Source organism: Melospiza georgiana, chromosome 1 (assembly GCF_028018845.1).
Source record: "Melospiza georgiana isolate bMelGeo1 chromosome 1, bMelGeo1.pri, whole genome shotgun sequence".
NCBI lineage: Eukaryota > Metazoa > Chordata > Aves > Passeriformes > Passerellidae > Melospiza > Melospiza georgiana.
The window spans coordinates 24,842,562-24,861,347 of NC_080430.1; the positions used below are offsets into that span (position 1 = coordinate 24,842,562).

Below are 18,786 nucleotides of genomic sequence, written 5' to 3' on the forward strand. Positions count from 1 at the left end.
CAGGTGTCTGCAGCTAGCAACACTGTTCATGTCTACCTCTTCTACATAAATATCCTGCTCCATTTTGTCTCAGTGGAATCCAGCCTTTCTGCTTTTCTGGATTGAGTTTGTCTTTTCTGAGCATAAAACCCCAGAATTCTGCATGGTGTCTATAATGGCACAAATACATTTTCAATCCTGGCAGAAGTATTACTCTCCAATACATGATGTTACACAACAGCTTGCAGACTTGTGAATCCTGTGATTAACTGTGGATCATCCTCATTACCAGTTTACTATTGAAACACTGCAGGATTTAGCAATCACTTTTACTGCTTCATGTCTGAGTGCTTGTACTTGCCATGTTGAATTTGAAAACTCAAGATCATTCCTTTCTTGCTGGGCCATACTTCAGTTGTCTGTGTTGGTGATGTCTCCCAAGTTTGTGCCACAGACAAATTTAATTAGTGTATTCCTGTCCTTTTAAAGATCATTAATGCAAATATTCAGTAGGTTTTGTCCAGAGGCTGATATCCAGAGAGGGGCTTAACTAGTACTCTCCCTGCACATCAGAACTTCTTCTTTTAATGTAACCTGATGCAATTTCTGCTTTGCCAAGTTCCTTATGCGCATTTCCACTTTTGTCCTAAGTCTTATATTTTCAAATTTTAACTCATAGTTACCTAGTAGTGTCAATTTCACTTACTTGGGTCCAATAGGATTTTTCTCTAGATAATCCTATTTAGTAATAAACCAGGTTGGGTTTAAATAAGATACCATGGGTAAATTGAATTCTCTTTTATTTCCAAATGTATTTTGAGGCTGTGCAGATTGCCAAAACAAATAACCTCTGTTTTCACTAATTTCATTCTTTCTTGTAGGTGTTTAGCTTTGTCAACCATATTTGAATCTGTCTCCTGTGAAATATTTCTTCTTTTTAAGTATCCTCTATGTGCCTCCTTTTTTTTTCCCATTCTCTTGTCATTTCTATGGCTGAAACAGTTTTGTTTGCCACCACAGTCTTCTTTGATTTTGTTGGTTTTCATCTGCAAGATTTAACCTAGTTCAACCTATTTTAATAGTTGTATTCCAAACTCCAAACTGTAGCTTACTTTCATCATTAATCTTGTTCATTTCCTGCAAGTCATTTCCTGGTTTTTGATGTGATTATTCATTCAGTTAGACTTGAAGGTATTTCTTTGAAGTTTTTCCTATGCTGATGAAAATTTAAGATATGTGTTCTTCATATTTTACTTTAAGGATGTGTGTTGCTTATCTTTGACTGTAATATTGACCTTAAAAGTTGAAGCCAACCTTACCTTTAGTCAGATCCATTTGAGTGCATGGCTGGACTCGAGTGCAGTAGAGAAGAAAATTGAGGCTTGAGTTAGTGTGATTTGAACAGTGATGTGATCAGCCCTGGTTGCTTATAGGGCACCAGCTGTATCGTTCACCTCTGGTGATGCCTTGTGCTCTTTCCTAGAAGGGCTCCTCAGAGAATGCTGTGCAAGAGGTTGTGAGAGTCAGTGGTGTGTGCCTGCAAAAATGAGTTATGGAGCACCCACTGAAGTATCCTTTTCCCAGAGATATGCTCTGTCAGGAAAAATAATTAGTCAAATATTCCAAATTATTTTCATAGCCATATTCCTGAGTCCATTTGACCATAGTAAATTGCTAAGTAGGTTTTCAAAGCTTGCTATATTTTAAACATAAAACTTATGTATTGATTTGATCATCTTTCTTAATCATCTCTAATTAAAGAGAATCAATTCTTCACAAGATCGTTTGAAATAGTTGTTTCTCACGTGTTTGAAGCAAACTGTGAACAATTGAATCTGGAGTACTTGAACTTTCTCATTAGTAAGGCATTTGTTCTTTAATCTGTGTTTGGGTGGTTAGGCCCCTGTGACGCCATGCCCACAAGAGCTATTTACATTTGTGGTAACATCACAGTGCTCATTGTTCCTTTGCAGGCCTTCTATGGGACTTCTATCTAATCTCTTCAGTAGCTGTTCCACAACAAAGGGATGCATGATGTAAATCACTGTGTATGCTCCCGTCCTTGTCACACCATTTCAGTACAGTCATATTCCTTATTCCAGCTCTTGTGTGTCCTTCCATTATTATTTAGTCTCCATGTTCGTGAGTGTCCAATGTCTGTGTCCGTGTATTATGAGTGCCAGTACTTTAGATTACTTAAGCTTCTTGGCATTCATTTTTATACAGATTTCATATCGAGTCCCTTGGACAGATTTGCCACAGTCTTTTTCTGTGTCTGCTGGTTTTATCCACATGATTAACAACTCTTCCCCTTGCTTATGTTCCTTTAGCCATAGCTAAATCCCATACTTCCTTATTTTATACCTTATTTAATTTTCTCCCATTATTTTTCTCCTGTGCCTTCATTAACAAGAACAATTTTCAGCTGTGCTGACCTCAGTCCCAGTTTACCTCCTAAATGAAGATCAGATACTTGGGTTTGCTTTTGGTTTATGTTTAGAGCCCCAGGGAAGAATGTGCATGTGCAGACTGAGGTGATTGTGTGTGAAAGTGTGACCAGATGATTTAAACATGCCTGCCCACTCCACTTGGTGTCTGACTCCTACCCTCCAAGTCTATGATCCCCCTTCAGTGGATGTTCTCTCATGAATTTCATAGTCTTGTTAGATTCACAGGTGCTGTTAGGAGTGTGGCTAGGTTCTTTTATACCATCCCCTACTTACAGCTGGATACCTGTTGGAGAGTCTTCATCAGCTGGGGCTCTTGTCAAAGTTCAATTGCAGGGAAAAGAAGGGAGCCCTTTGGAAACTCTGCTGGAGGATAAATAATAACTAATGATTCTCTCTGGCTCTCTGTTGCAGGTAGGGCTGCTTGCAGCATGATGTGAACCACTGCAGATGAAAATAAGATTCTTTTTTTCCAGGGTGTATAAATAGCAGGTATTTAGAAGTCCTTCATGTCCACACACTCATTGCATTCAGACCTGGCCTTCAGTAGCTTACCAGCTTTGAAGGTATTGCAGAACTGTGACCAAGAGCATGCAGAAAATGCATGTTGATTTATGTTTATGCATTAACAGGTACCGAGGCTTGTGTTTGTTTAAGTCATGACTCTGGAATTAATGGACTCCTCAGGACTAAGGCACACAGTAAGAGAAACTGTAACAGATCACCTCACAGTGAAATGCTTCTCTCCCAAGTTTTTGACCACCACATTTACTTAGGAAGTTTTCTGCTCTCATCCACTGGGATGAAGACTCCACCTAAAGGAAGGTGGAAGAAGTGATCCTGTTTCCCTGGCTTGCCTTCCAAGAGTTTTCTAGACAGCTTTGCCTTATGGCCTGGAAGGGTTATAGGACAGGGGAGTATGAGGGAGAACCAAATAGTTTTCTGTCTCGAGAGCAAGGGAATGACCCTGCCAGTCATAACTGGATCGATATACCCCTCCTTCACAGTAATAACCATTCATTTCCTGTGTTTTGAAATAGATATCAAGACAACGGCCGTGAAAAAGGGCGATGAGTATGTCATAAATGGTGGTAAGATGTGGATTACGTCCGGGAGCCAGGCAGACTGGATGTGCCTCCTGGCAAACACCAGCGAAGGACCTCCCCATCAAAATAAATCTCTCATATGTCTGCCAATGAATCTACCTGGTAATAACACAGAACTCTTTGTCTTCTCATTTGATTTTATTGGTGTTCTTTGTATGCCTAATACAAGAAGGAAAGGTGTTTAACCAAAAATATATTTAGAGAAGTTGGTCAGATACGTTTTCATGGCAATGATTCATATGCATATGAAAATAAAAGAATAAAGAGTTTAGAGATGTCAAACTTGGGAAATACCTCTCAGGCCTGGTGGGCTTGCTGAAGAGAATTGCAGGCATATTTAGAGTGTTTCATGGCTGTGCTGTGCAAAGGGATCCCTTCACCAGGGCACTATTACCAGTTAAATTAAAAAAATAGTATAAGAGTTAAATGTGGGCTGGAGTGAAAGATTCAAATATCCTGGAAGTAAGGATATTGTTTTTGAATAAGACAAGCAATTCTGCTAAAGACATGGAAGAAATACTTCCTGAGCTAAGACTACCAGTTTCAGTGGTACATGCACACAGTGTCTGGTCCTGGGTAACCTGCAGACCTCACAGAATGCACGAGTGCTGTATGCATAGGGAACATCATCCAGAGAGGATGCAGTTAAGATTGTGCTGGTGGGGATCTTTTTGAAGTTTTGATGCTTGTTCAAAAATTTTTAAACCTTTTCAGATTTAACTCATTTTAATATTTAAAAATATAGAACATATAAATTTATGCTGTATATAATATATAGTATTTTTAATGCTTAATTTTAAAGTAATGTTTATTTTATGCAAACAAACAGTTTAATACAATTTAATAGTTTTTAAATTTAGACTAATGTCTATTAATGTATTTATATATAAGATATTTATACTCAGGGCTCTTTTGTTCATTCAATTCAGAGTATTTTGCATACAAAATGTGCCATTATTGGCATTTCACATGTAGGAACACCACTATAACAGTGAAGGGAATGAATCTGTGTTCACTTAATGGATTAGACCGAGAACAAAACCCAGGTCTTCAGTGTTGCAAAAGAGGATGATGAGAGCTTCTTAAGAGAATGTCTTTTAAATGAATTTAAACATGCAGTAAATCAAGCAAGTGAATTGCCTAGGGAATCAAGCAGGTTCTGAGTGAGCTTCTACTACTTCTGCTCATGCAAGACAGGCTTTGAATGGGTGTTCATGGAAGGCAGACCTGAGCTGCTTCACTACTTGTGAACTTCATCCTTATTGAGAAGTGATGAGCAAACATGTAACTTACAGCCAGAATTGCTCTGAATTTCCAGGTAAATTCACTATTCAGCCATCCGCTGATAAAAGAATGAAGTTCTTCTTGTGATTTTTCATGGACAGGTCAGAATGCAAATGCAGTACTTCTTCTCTGAGATCAATCTTCCTAAAACAACAAAGCAGCTGACCCACAGTTGGTGGCAGATAAAATACACAGAAATTTACTTAAAAGTTTTCAGCTATTTGGCTTATTCCAAAAAGACACGAGTTGTCATAGCTCTAGGAGTGGGGACGTTAGATCTCACAGCCTACATGCAGACCTTCTTTACCTGCATTAAATAGATTTAGAGTAGAAAAATTGTCTGAGACACCTTATTCTGATCTGCAGAAGTGTAGAAGTCTTCCTAGGAACAAAATTTGTGCCCCTCAAAATGCATGTGTTTTAATTCTTCTGTGATGAACACATATTTATCTCCAAAGGGGTCACAGTACCAAGATTGGTGACCTTTTGAAATGAAGTATTAAAGCTGTTGATTGTGCTCTATGGGTGAGTCATATCAGAAGTGAGATTTTTCAGGAAACTCCATCTGGTTTGATACATCCTAAGGATGTCTGTCTGCTAAAGATTATACTCCGTGGAGGGCAGCAGAGCAAGGCTGTACGGGAAGTGTCTGGAGGACATCACGGAATGATGCACTCTCAAACGTCCGGGGATGTATGTGTGTCAAAGCTCAAAAACAGCTGCAATGGAGAGCAAATGTGCTGTGTCTGACTCACCTCTGCAGGCACCAGCCTATAAGTCTGGGGAAGGAAGGATCTGTGGTGTATTTTTGCTAAAAATCTAAGTTGTTTTGTATTTATATCGTGTGGTGGGGGAAAAAAAGAGAGAGAGAAAAAAATTCCAAGTTTGAAAATGAATTACTAATTTCAACAATTGATAATTTATTGGATAGACAAAGTAGGATTTGCTTCTACTGATTTTAGGTATATATACTCTCTAATCTAGGCTGAAGCAAATCCTGGTCTAGATTTGACAGACATTGCTGAATACATTTCTCATAAAGGAAGTTTGGATAACAGCACCATGGATCCACAATAAATATCCAAATTAGGTGAATACTCCTCATGCAATAACAATGTCTTAAAAAAGCAGCTGAATTTTTCATATAATGAAAGAGAATCTAGCACATTGCAAAATGTCTGTGTGTAAAGTATATAGACAAATGGCTTGCAGCCCTGATATGGTAACTGTTTTGTCCTCTGGTTTGTCCTCTGAGTCCTCAGATAGCTCTAGGGGAGACTGCAAGGAGGAGTTAATAAGGAGAAGAGCAACCATGAAAAGAGAAAGGGTGTGTTTCTTGGATTGCAATTTAAAATGTGTCTGTTTCCATTTGTAATGGCAGTAAATGGTGTCAGGAGAGAGCAACTGCCGTTTTCTTAAGATAGAATACAGGAAATAAAAGAGATTGTCAGAAGGCTGGAGGAATGGGAGAAAATGAAAAATCAAAGATGCTTGGGAAGAACTGCCCAGGCAGAGAAATAGCAATCCATCTCAATGATACTGGTGCAAGTAGCTTAAATGGCTCTGTTACAGTGATTCTAGTAAGTCATGTGCTTGGCCTTGTTAAGTTCAGATTTGTGAGTTATTGCGTGTAATTTATTTAATACAGATGAACTCCAAGACTTACCTGCGCCAGTAATTTCTACTGCTGCTGGTAATTTCTCATTTGTAGTACCCCTTAGGAAGAGAAGGAAGATAATTACATGAAGGGAGGTTTTGATGCCCCCATAGTGGCCGAAGAGATGATTATGTATGATTGTCTTCCACAATGTAAAGCATAGCCTCAGAAGGGGCATCCCATGAGAGTGATGCAGCTTGGTCTCCTTGTGGGTGAGAACCATGAATTAAGAGCAAGTGAAACTGGTAGGGCATGACAAAGGGGGATGTTGCTGGACCCAGGAAAATTGAACCACAACCCAGTCTGGAAGAATTACAGACAGAAGTCATCAGCACATTTAGCTCACTAACCAAGCCTGTAAGAGCTTTCTTCAGTGGTATTTGCTGTATGTGGATCTGGGAAGTAAACAACGGGATTAATTTAGCAATGTAATAATGAACTGGCAGCAGTTTTGCTTTCTTGAGGAGAGTCCTTTTAAACCACCCACTAACAAGAGCAGTAAGTGCTTCTTCATGTGGCTGAGGAGCAGTGATTACATAAAGCCAGTTGGCTTTAGACCATACCTGATATCTGCAATTCTCACAGAAACCAAATAACAGTATTCCAATGGGAAACAATGTTCCTGATTTCATCTGGGCTTCTAAATTGCTCAGTGTGTGGTTATTTAGCTATGTTTTTAATATGGAAACAAACCACAAATGATTTTTTGGCTGACTGAGTACAAATTACTGGATAATTTTCAATTCAAAAGTCAAGAATTCTTATACGGCTGTCCTGATTTTGCTCTTGCATTGATCATATATCAATGCAAGTCTTCCTAATACATAATCTGTTTACAGCTTGGTTGGTGGAGAAAAAATCTTGAGTAGAACTTGTGGAAGTCTATGTGAACATTGCTCTCAGAGAAGTCTTGGCATTTGTAAATAATATCAGTATTTCATCTCTGTGAAGAGATGAAAATTTCCATAACCTTATTTAGTGCAGCCAGAGAGAGTAAATTTGAAGGAAATGACTGCCAACTTCTTCTGCCTACAAAACCAAAGTAATTTTCATACGTCTGAAGGCCTCCTTTGAGTAAAGGATGAGATGTCTGTATTAGTTCAGAAAGAGATATTTTCTGAAAGTTGTGAAGAATAGCAGGATATGAACAAGTACAGAAGAACAAGAACAGTCTGGATGGTGACCAACCAGGTTCTACTGAGCCATGTCAGAGAGCAGTAGAGGACTGAAAATGAATAAAGAGGAAAATAACAACAGAATACCTTCTCATCACAAAGCTGGTTGGAATAACATGGACATGAGTAGTAAAAAGCTTTGGTTATCTGACAAAGATACATATGCTGAGTTGGAGGACTGTTTTGCTACACATACAGACTTGTCAGATGTAATTAACGTATTATGCACAAATCCTTATGACTGGTTGTTGTCTTCCTTTTGCTTTTGAAACATTCTTGACTTTCACCCAGAATATTTGAATTAGCTCCAGATCAACAGGGAGACAAAAGCTGAAGACAGGAGAAATGCCAGGGGAAAACAGTGGGTGCCTGTTAAACTCTTGTGGCACAGGGGTGAGCCATGTTTGCATCTGAACAACAGCAGGGAAGAACTTGTAGCTATGAGAAAACAAACAGTGGGAAGGAGTCCTGCCCAGGGTGACGAGGTAGCTGAACCCTCATGTGGCCAGACCTGAATGAACCAGGTTCATCTTCAACAGACCAATGCACGTAGGGTCAGAGTCAGTGCTGTGTAGAGAGAGTCTGTGGGAACCCAAACTCTCCTCACAAACATACACACGTGAAAACTGAGTGATCACTGTACCAGAAAAAATCAGCATAGGCTAGGAAAGGGAGGATAAATTAAGAAGAGAGGGAAGGAACAGGATTTCCAGGAGGAGAAATACTCTTAGCTGCAGCTTAAAATGTAGCTCTGTTTTTTCCCTTACTGAATATTTGTGTACTGTTTCATAGCAGTGCAGGCACTCAGCAAATATTGCCAAATTGAATTTCAGCACTTTATTGTAATGCTAGATAAAAATCAAACACAAACAAATAAAATTGCATTGTTTGAGGACCTGTGTGGAGTAAGATTATTATGATTAGTAAATATTTATTATTTGGGGATATAATGAAAAGCAGGACTTTTACATTTAAAGTTTCTGATTTGCTGGTTTAATAAAGTGGAAAAACCTTTTAAAATAGGATCTGGGCCATTTCATTCCACAATACTGTTATGTTTTTCCTGAAGGTAGATTGCACTCTTGTCTTGGAATGTACATTCACATCTGCAGACTTTTCCTTCTGAAAACATTGTATTTGTTCATAGTGCTTCTATTTTTTGTGGTCTTTCTCATGCACCTTTCTCTTTAGGCATTCATGTTGCTAAAAAGATAGACAAACTGGGTATGAGGTCATCGGACACAGCTCAGATCTTTTTTGAAGATGTACGGGTCCCCTGCAAGAACCTCATCGGTGAGGAAGGAAACGGTTTTACATACCAGATGTTGCAATTCCAAGAAGAGCGGCTGTGGGGAGTAGCCAGTGGTAAGTCATCATTTGTGCTTCTGCAGGGACACAGGGGTCACTCTTTGCATGACTAACAGCACTTTTCTTTTCTTGTAAGTTGCAATGATCTTTTAGGATCTGTTTTCGAAATCCGTCATAGCCTGGATACAGAGGACATTCCCTTTCTGTAGAAAAATTCCTTTTTCTCTAAAAAAACCTGAAGCAGAATATATTTTGTGAGCCATTGCAGACGCTCTTTTTTGCCTTGTTTATTTTTCTTTTTGCTACTCTGGAAAGAAATTATGGCATCATGTTATGTCTATTACAAATATAGTGCAAAGGCTATCAAAATATCAGCATGAAATAGAAAGATGGTGACTTTTCCTGTAGTACAGTGCATTATGATGCTGATCATGGATTTTAGAAAGGTAACTTATTGCCTGTGTAAAGTTAAGTGGCTCTTGCAGGGTGTCAGAGCTTTGTTTTGCAAATCTGTTTTACCTCTGTACACTTTGGACATAAGTGGTACATTCCGTTCCCTGAAGTTATATTGTCACAGAGTTTATGTTACTCAGAACTCAGGCTGTACTCAAATCTAGGTATTTGGGTTATATGGATTCTGGATATTCCAGGAAACCAGATCCAAGTCTGGATTCTCTACTTTCAGCCTGAAAACTTTTTCCCTACCCCTCAGTGTTTGGCTCTTTAAGTTAAATAGAATGTAGTTCACAGTAAGAAGATTGGTCCTCTTTAGATTCCAAGGTTGTTTAAATAATCTCACTGTATTCATGCTGCTGTGCATGTCCCAATCTGTGTGTGGCTGGGGAATTAATCATTCTAAGTGGTGTTTTCATTAAGTGAACAAATAAAATCACTCATTGTTTTGGGTTCATCACAGACCAAATATTTTGGAGTTCAAATGCCTTTAAAAAAAACCTCGTTTATTGAACTAAAGTTCTTAGTTCAGCCTGAGATAAATAGTACATGTGAGAGTAGTTTTAACAAAGGACAGGAGGTTACACTTGCCAAGGACGTCACTGCAGACTCAGGCAAGCAGGAGTTGTGATACTACCACTGCTTCTGCTTTAATTGAGGTGTATACAGACTGCAAGGATGTGCATTGTGCATTTCTATGCTCAGTTTGAAGCCAAAATTAAACAAACCATGAGAAGCTCTGGTGAGCTCTGCAGTGAGACTCCCCAGGCAGCATTAGTCATGCCCCAGGCAAAAGTGACGCGCACTGACAGCATCAATGCACAAAGCCTGGCAGGTTAGATCACTCCTGCTAAAACCACGGGCAGCCTGGTGCTGTCCAGTCTTGCACAACTGCCTGGCTGTCACTGTGCTCTGCCAGGAACTGGAACACCAGGTTTCAATTCCTTTTTTTGTCCACAACGACTCAGCAGGAGCAGGTGAACCCTTGCCCTGGATGAGCAGCCTGGGAAGGGCCTCTCTCCTTGCCTGCTGTGGCCAGGCAGGGGCCAGCAGGGAGGAAGAGTCTGGGAGCTCTCCAACGAGAGGGAGCTGCTTTCTGCAGTGGCTACTGTGTAAACCTTGCTGGACCCCTTGGGTTTGCTTTTTTCCAACTACCTGATATAAAATACATGAAAGCACTGGCAGCAGGGACAAGACCCATGGTTTGGGCCAAGCTGCAAACTTCAGAGATCACCAATTGTGGTGAACAAGAAAAAGAGTAACCAGTGTTCAGAAGGGAGCCCAGTACTCAATGGGTGCAGTGTGTTGTATCACAGCATCTAGAGGTGTTAACTTCCCGTCCTGAAAATAGTTTCACATAACTTCAACCATGACTGCTCAGGTGAAGGCTCAGATGTGTGAAACCATTTAAGTGCCTTTAAGTGCCTTAGGTCTGCATGTTTAATCCTGGTCTTCACTTCTGCCCCTCAATAGGACATTCTATTCCTTCCCAGTTCATGACCATGACGTTGAAAATCATCAGTCTGCCTTTAAATGTTTTAGGGACCAGTCCTGGGATCCTCACTTTCTCTGCTTCCTTTAACTTGGAAAAGGCAGTTGACTAGTCTGTTTTTCCTTTCTGGGAATTATTTTGTTGTGTTTGGGATTATTTGTTCTATTTCTCTTTGTTTGGTGGGGGGGTTATGTATTTTTAGTTTCAAGTATCACATGCTCTAGACTTCTTTTTTGTTTATTAATTATCTTCTTGGTGGCCAGTATCTTTCTTCACTTGTCTTTTTTTCTTTTAAAATCTATTTTCAGTCAAACATGTTTAAAATACAAATGGAAAACTAGCTTCCTGGAATTGCAAAATTTGCTCCCAGGTGTGGTCTCTTCTTCTGAGTGACATATCATCAAAGGCATTGGTCAAAGTCACTGTGTTTCTTGCTTCACTGAAAGAAAAAAGGTGCCACGAGTCTGCTGTGTTGTGACACTTGGTAAACACTGTCCATTTTAAGGGCCTGTTGCACTGATCACAGGAAAAGAATGTTGCTATGGCAAAAAAAGCAAACAGTTGTCCTGTGAATTGCTTAACTCAGAGACAAAGAGGGAGTTCAGCATACATATGGGAGCAGAATGGCACTTTTCTAATGAATTCTATTTGCTCCTGCAACTTCAGTTTTATGAGCACCATTGAGTCATGGCCAGTAAGCAAGATGACAGATCATTTTGCATGGGCAACACACGTCCTTAAGAATCAGATTGCTCAGCTTAGAGCTCATGTACATTTCATTAGAGAATGATCAGTCACAGCCTAGGAAAAACATAATAATTTCATTTTCTTTTGAGTGGAAACACAGCAATAAGACAAAGTGTCTTTACAGTGAGCAGAAATTTTAAGTGGAATTATATAAGTTGGATGGAGATACAAAGAAAAGATTATTCTGCACTGGCAACTTCAAGTGCTTTCACAATTCTCATCTGTGTGGTAGGCCACGCATTCCTTAGGCTGCCCTAGTGACATTTCCTGCATGTGCTGTCAGTTGAAGCCCATGGGGCTAAGTTTGTCTGAGGATGTGGAGAACATTGTATAAAAAAAGGAACAAATACACATAAAAAGAGGGGGGTTTCCTATTATGAATGGCATTTCTCTGAATTGGTATACTGAGAAAGTGTTGTGCGCTGTTATCAACGTGGCTGTTGGCTGTCATGGTATTCATGGTGTGCTGCATTTTGGTGCTGTTTGCTACACAGCCAGGCTTTGCCATGTTAGAGCTGTGCTCAGAGCTCTGAGTACCTGTCGTCAGGATCACAGAATGGTTTGGGAAGAGACCTTTAATGTTCATCACGTCCAACCCTTCCACCATGGGCAGAGACACCTTTCATTAAAACAGGTTGCTCAAAGCCCATCCGTCCTGGCCTTGAACATGTCCAGGGAATGGATATGTCTTGGGGCACCCACACCTTCTCTGTTCCAACCACAACATGTTCCAGTGTCTCACCACTCTCATAAGACATTTCTTACAGTCATGAAATGACAGAATGGTTTGGGTTGGAAGGGACCCTAAAGATCATGTAGTTCCAGTTCCAAAACATTCTTCCTTTTGTTCAATCTAAATCTACATTCTTTTGATTTAAAACCAGTCCCCCTTGTCCTGATACCACAGGGTGTGGTAAAAACTCTGTCCCCATCTTTCTTATAAGCTCCCTTTATATGTCAAAAGGCTGCAATAAGGCCTCGCCAGAGCCTGCACTGCTCCATGCTGAACAACTCCAACACTCTTAGCCTGTCCTCATGGGAGAGGTGCTCCAGCCCTTTAATCTTCCTCAGGACCCTTCTCTGGACCTGCTGCAACAGATCAATGGCAGTTCTGTATTGTGGGCTCCAGAGCTGGATGCAGTACTCCAGATGGGGTCTCAGGAGAGCAGAGCAGAGGGAGATAATCATGACCCTTGACCTGATGGCCTCTTTTGAAGCAGCCCAGGACAGTCCTTAGATTTCGCAAATGACAGTTCCTGAAATAAGAAGGAGGGCAGTAATGGCAGCAAAGGAAACAGGAGAAAGGATCAGCAGGGGCAGGAAGGAGGCAGTGAATTGGAAAGGTGGACACTATAAGAGCAGTTTTCCCAGAACCCCAGTCTGAGCCATGATGTTTGGTGGCTGCCTGAGTGGAGTTTGATCAAAGTGCCTTCATGATCTTTAGACCTTTTGCAAGCAGGACCTGAACAGTTTCTGTCATGTTTCTTCCCACCTGGTCTTGCTCCTGCCTCCTCTTTACTCTTATTTCCTATTCCTCTTTCCCCGGTGCTGGGTGCTGGGAACCACACAAGCTGTGCTGGAGCTTGTTGCGCTGACAGACCAACACAAGATGAATGCCTTGTCTTTATCCCTTCCACCTCCCTTCTGCTCTCCTAGCACAAGCATTTACTGTTTAGTTTCCCACCCAGCAGCTCAGACTGCACTGTATTCTTCCCAGATTTCAGTCGGAGGGAAAGGGACAAGTGGTGCCTGGATACTCCTTGCTCTTTCCTTACAATTCTCAAGCTGGAGACCATTGACATACAAGTAAAAAAGCTGTTGGTGTTACATGCTACAGTGTTGTGTGATATTGTCCTTTGGAAGGAGAGTATTTCTATTCAAGAGATGTTCCTGAAAACAGAAATTTATTTTCCTTTCCAGAAAGCCAGAATTTGGGTGACAACATAGTGTGTTAACACAGAAGAAATGAGGACATTACTGTATATACTCTTCTGAAAAATAAGCATTGCAGTTAGTTGTATCATAAAGGAGGGGAAAATATTTAGATAATGAGCAAAGCTGATCACCCTATGGAATGTGGAGACATCATGTAAAAAATGGTGCTCTGTGGAAGTGATGGTGAATGATCATGGCAGGGAGAATTGGTGGGATGCATAGTCTACACAGGACAGCAGTACAGAGATGAAATTTAAATAGCAGTGATCTTGAAAACAAAGTAAAAAGATACATGGAACCACACCAGGCTCCTGCAAGGGACTATCAAGTGAGTAACTCACAGGTAGGAAAAGGGATTTCATACTAGTTGGGCTTGGGTTTATTTTGCATTTCACATTCAGAGTTTTGTGGTTTAGACTTCAAATGCAAATGGATGTGGATATGCATATTTTGAAAAGAGAAAATTTGACCCTTCTCATACAGATAGTTTTGTGAAATCATGCCCTGCTGCTTGTCATAGTAACATGAGTCCATATTTGCCAAACAAAATGCTCCTCACATTCTGTATCTGCTGTTATCCCAGCTACACTGCAAGGGACTGATAGCTTAGTCATTCACTTCAAGGCCTTGGAAGAGAAACTTTTCCCCTTTTTTCTTGTTTAAAATGAGATTGCACAAAAAGCAGCAGCAAACTAGCTCTGCTTTAAAGCATTGTCTGCTGCCTCTCTCACCTGTTTTACAGCAGTACCCTATTTTCATGCTGTTTCCATTAGAATTATTTAATGTTTTTTTTTAAGTGGGTATGAATTTTTTTTCTCTACGCTGGGATCACAGAACACAGATGTAATAAGCAGTCTATTTGTGTTCCTTGATCTCAGAACAGGTTTCTGCCTTTTCCCTGAAGGCTTCCTTCAATTTGCATTTCTACAGTCTTCCTCACCAAGCACACTACACTGTCCGCCTTCAGATTTTATTTCCAGGATTTAACAAACCTTCAGCACACAGGTAGCATGGGAAGTAGGAGTTGACACAAGCTTTTGCTAGGGCCCTAAATGAGACACTAAGCATAAAGTTTACCTCATCATGTTGATACTGCTTTTTATGACTCTCCCTCTTTCCTACCCACTTCTCTTCCCTTTCTTCCAGGTTTTGGCAGTTTAGGGCTCAAATAAGATAGATGTCTTCAAGGAACAAGGAAGTACCAGACTCTTCTCAGAACTGAAACTTCACCCCAAACTGAGTGTACAGAACAATTTCCTTTAAAAAACCTAACATGTTGCTTGATTGTTTGATGCTTGTACAATGTGAAAAAACCTTCTTTTTCAACAAGAAGCTAAACAGATCTGGCTAAAATGATGTTTTGTTCTGTGCTTTGTTTCTTCCAGCCCTGACACCACTGGAAACTATTATACAAGAAACTATTGACTACACACGGCAGCGGAAGGTGTTTGGCCGGCCTGTCCTGCACAACCAAACCGTGCACTTCCGCCTGGCCGAGCTGGCAGCCGAAGTGGAGCTCCTGCGCTCGCTGCTGCACCGCGCCGTGGGTGAGCTCCCACATCTGCTTCCCAGACGTGCTTCTCTTTGAGCAAAGAACCTTGTCAGGCTAAAGGAACACGGGGAGGTGACTTCCAGAGTGACTGACTTTTTATGTCTTGTTTTTTTATTAGCTCTCTATGTAGAAGGCAATGATGTGACAAAATTTGCCTCCATGGCTAAGCTAAAGGCAGGTCGTCTGACCCGTGAAGTGACTGATAGCTGTCTCCAGTTTTGGGGAGGAATGGGATTCACCAATGAAGTTCTCGTGAGCAGGCTTTACAGGTAAGAGAGTGATGAAAATACAAAGTGTCTTTAACTGAAATTTAGCCTCTTAAGTGTCCTGTTAAACAATCACCTACTTGAAAAGAGCAGCAGCTTCTCACCAGTGTGAATGGTCTTGTTCCACTTCATAGCATGTCTCTGAAGTGGATTGTGGGTGCAAGGACACCCAGTGCAATTAACTTTGAGTAGACAGGCGTCGGAACTTAACTATTCTGTTGCCAAATCTTGGCTTTGCATTAAAGTTGTGAAGTTTGAACTGCCCACAGGTTAGCTTAAATGTCAAATGGAAAAGGAAAACTCAGTATTTTGCCTGATGGTCCTCTGGTATCTGTCACAGAGTAGAAAAAAAGGTGGGAAAATTGGGAGCTACCAACCAGTGACTTTTTTCTCTTTGCTTTTTGTTTGAATGTAATCTTGATTACAAGAACAGAAATAAACACAGAAACTTTCTTCTAAAATGAATGGAAATCAGCTTTATATTTTTACCCCGATATGTGTGAAGCTGGAGTTCCCCACTTGGCTTCTGCAGTAGCCTGTTGTGATAGCAGTCTCCATCCTTTTAGTCACTAGATACCATGTGAGACATACAAGAGATGTAATTGCTTCCAGGAAGTTGTTAGATCATTAAACTGGTCCAGAGGCCTTTTTGCACATTAATTGAGGTCCCTTCAGATTTTAGTCTCTATCTACTTAGAGCAAAATTCTCCTTAAGGAAACAGTTTTTTAGGTATCTGGCCTCAGTGTCTTCTATTCTGTAGAATGATCAAAATTGACCTTAGATTCTCTTGCAGTAACAGCTTTCTGTTCAGCCCTTACACAGACAACACCTAATCCAAAGTTAGACAAATCAGTCGTTCAGTTAGTTGAAAGTTTTGGTAAATGTGTCTGTGTAAAGTGAGAGCAGAACACTTGAGAAAATCTGCAAAAAACTTGTTTCTTCTTAGGTAGGTTGAGTTCCTTTTTCTATTTTTAACAGCATTTTATGAACAATAATGTCATTGCAGTAAGTCAACAGATTCTCAATAGTTTTTACAAGTGGACTCCTGAAATTTTCTTACACAGGTACAGACTGCTTTGTGATGGTGTTTTTACGCTAGCTGTCAATATGATGGTTTTCCTTGGTTTTTTTCACAGCCTTATTTTAACAAGTAATGGTCATTGGTGATAGAGATGTTAAGAACTACTGCAGTAGGCAATCTAAATAACATTAATCCCTGTCCTTACAGCACTTACTGTAAATTATGTAGTCTGGACAGATTAATGTGTACACGCTTTCACATAGTTTTGTTTAAGATTTCATAGCCCAGTATAGTGCTAACTGTGAGCAGGGCTTTTCTGTGTGGATTCCAGAGTGATTTCCAAGTATAACAACACAGTCACATTTTTCCTTAGAAGAAATCCAGACTGTTTCCTGTTGGTGGACGCAGTCAGCTGGCTAAAGAAATGTATCTTTCTACCTCTAAAACAAATACTCTTATAAATGAGGCTAAGGACAGTGTGATATTTATACTCTGAAATTTTCTATGAATCAGTAAAATTCCACCATTGAGTAACCAAAGGTCCAAGAAGGAACAAGGAGAATTTTACCTAAATAAACAATTACACGTTCAAGATAGAATCTTGTTAATCTGTGACAATAAGCAAAGCAGCAACTTCCCTAAAGCCCTTCTTTTACTACAGCAGTCTGAGTAACTATTCACGTCACTGTGATGTTTGTCCAGTAGCAGCAGTATCATTGCACAGCAGGACATCTAGTCCTAATGTTCAAACATTTTTGTAGCATAATCTTTATGAAGTTCCCAATGAGATGTAGGTTAATCTTCAACACTTCTGGCTGTTACTCACTCCTCAAAGAACATACAGTACAATGCATAGTTAGTGAATGAAGTCTCTGAATTTTAGTTATTAGGGTCAGTTAGAGATCATAAGCAGAAACAGCACAAAACTGCCAACTTATTTTATTGATATCTGTCATTTAATCAGTAACATTTTAAACTTTGTAGAACAACTGGCACATCTTAATTCCTATTCTCTAGAAAGCATGAAGAGAGCTGCTTCACCGTGTAGGTGTCTATACTGGGTTGATTTTAGATATGTAAATATCTCACTTGTACAGATTCTAATAAGAAGAATAGGTAAAAAAAAAAAAAAAAAAAGAAAAGCTTAGAGCTCAAATATCAAAAGGTTTCATAGAAAAATACAAGACAATATAAACCCATAAAGAATATGACTGTATTTCCCAACTGTACCCTAGTAGCAGGATTCTGGAGAAGGAAAGCACTAGCCTGGAGTCATGCTTGTTTATTTTTCTCTCTTCTGTCTGAAAGGCCTTAAAGACATCGTGACTTGGCAAAAATCTATTATTGAACAAAGCCATCATTTATATGAAAAACTTCTCAAGGTTATGAGAGACTGAGGAAAGAAACCTTTTTGAATCAAGTTTATTGCAATTTTTCAGACTTCCTGAGTTTTAAAAAAATTCAGGTAGTGATCTATATATTTTAATAGTAATTATGTGTGCTTCAATTGTAATAGGAAGAACTTATATGGTCTTCTTAAAGCAGTTTGATTTGTTTGGTTTATTTTAAATTCAGATTGTTATTAACTGCTAAACATCATGTCTAACTGCTTCCAGTTCTCAAAAGTTTTTCTCCAATGGGCTGTGATGGGGAGAATGCTATCATTTCTTTACTTGCTACATTGTAAAAGACTTAAGAAAGCAGTAGTGAAAAATATTAACCACTCATGTGAAATAGAAGTGTAAGTAACATTGCAAATGCATAGCTGCAGAAGAAACACATTTTCATTTTACTCCTCAACAGTCATGTAGTTACTGCAATATGAAGGTCTGTTTGTAATTGAGGATAGTTAAAAACCTAAATTCTGTATAATTTTAAGTGGATTTTTTTAATAAGTAATGTATTTCCATCTAGATTTTTTTTCCTTCCCATATTTCAATAGTTAGTTCAAATACTTCATTCACTTTCATTTTCTATTTCATTGTTTATTGTCTTTCATTCTTTATAAAACATGTCTAAATTTGAGTGAGTCCAGACAAATGGGGGTTTTAATCAGCTTTTTTCGTTATAGTAATTTATAGTCGTACCAAACAAAATGAAACCTATCCATTTCTGCTGACAATTTGCTTTGATGTCTGTACCTAACTGCTGAGACAAAACTTAATACCAATTGCTGTCATCTGTGAAACAAAATCTGCAGTTTCCACCTTTTTCTGAAGAGGCTTTGAGACAGATGCCTGTCTACCACTTTCTTTGACTTTTATGAGTACCTTGAGAAGGAATTTAGGAGATGAAGCACATGACGTTTACCTTAAGATAGCAAATCAAGGCAGTGATGACTTTAAAGCAGAGCTATGTTCAAC

The 18,786-nt window shown here is 39.6% G+C and overlaps 1 protein-coding gene across 1 annotated transcript in view; it reads left to right on the top strand.

Moving 5' to 3' along the window:
- The window catches only part of LOC131093847 (probable acyl-CoA dehydrogenase 6), a 75,257-nt gene that overhangs the window by 52,193 nt on the left and 4,278 nt on the right, over positions 1–18,786 (top strand). The window contains exons 5-8 of the mRNA XM_058041198.1: positions 3,467–3,634; positions 8,840–9,013; positions 14,969–15,130; positions 15,254–15,404. Coding sequence (XP_057897181.1) covers positions 3,467–3,634; positions 8,840–9,013; positions 14,969–15,130; positions 15,254–15,404 — 655 coding nt within the window. The remainder of the gene's footprint in view (positions 1–3,466; positions 3,635–8,839; positions 9,014–14,968; positions 15,131–15,253; positions 15,405–18,786) is intronic.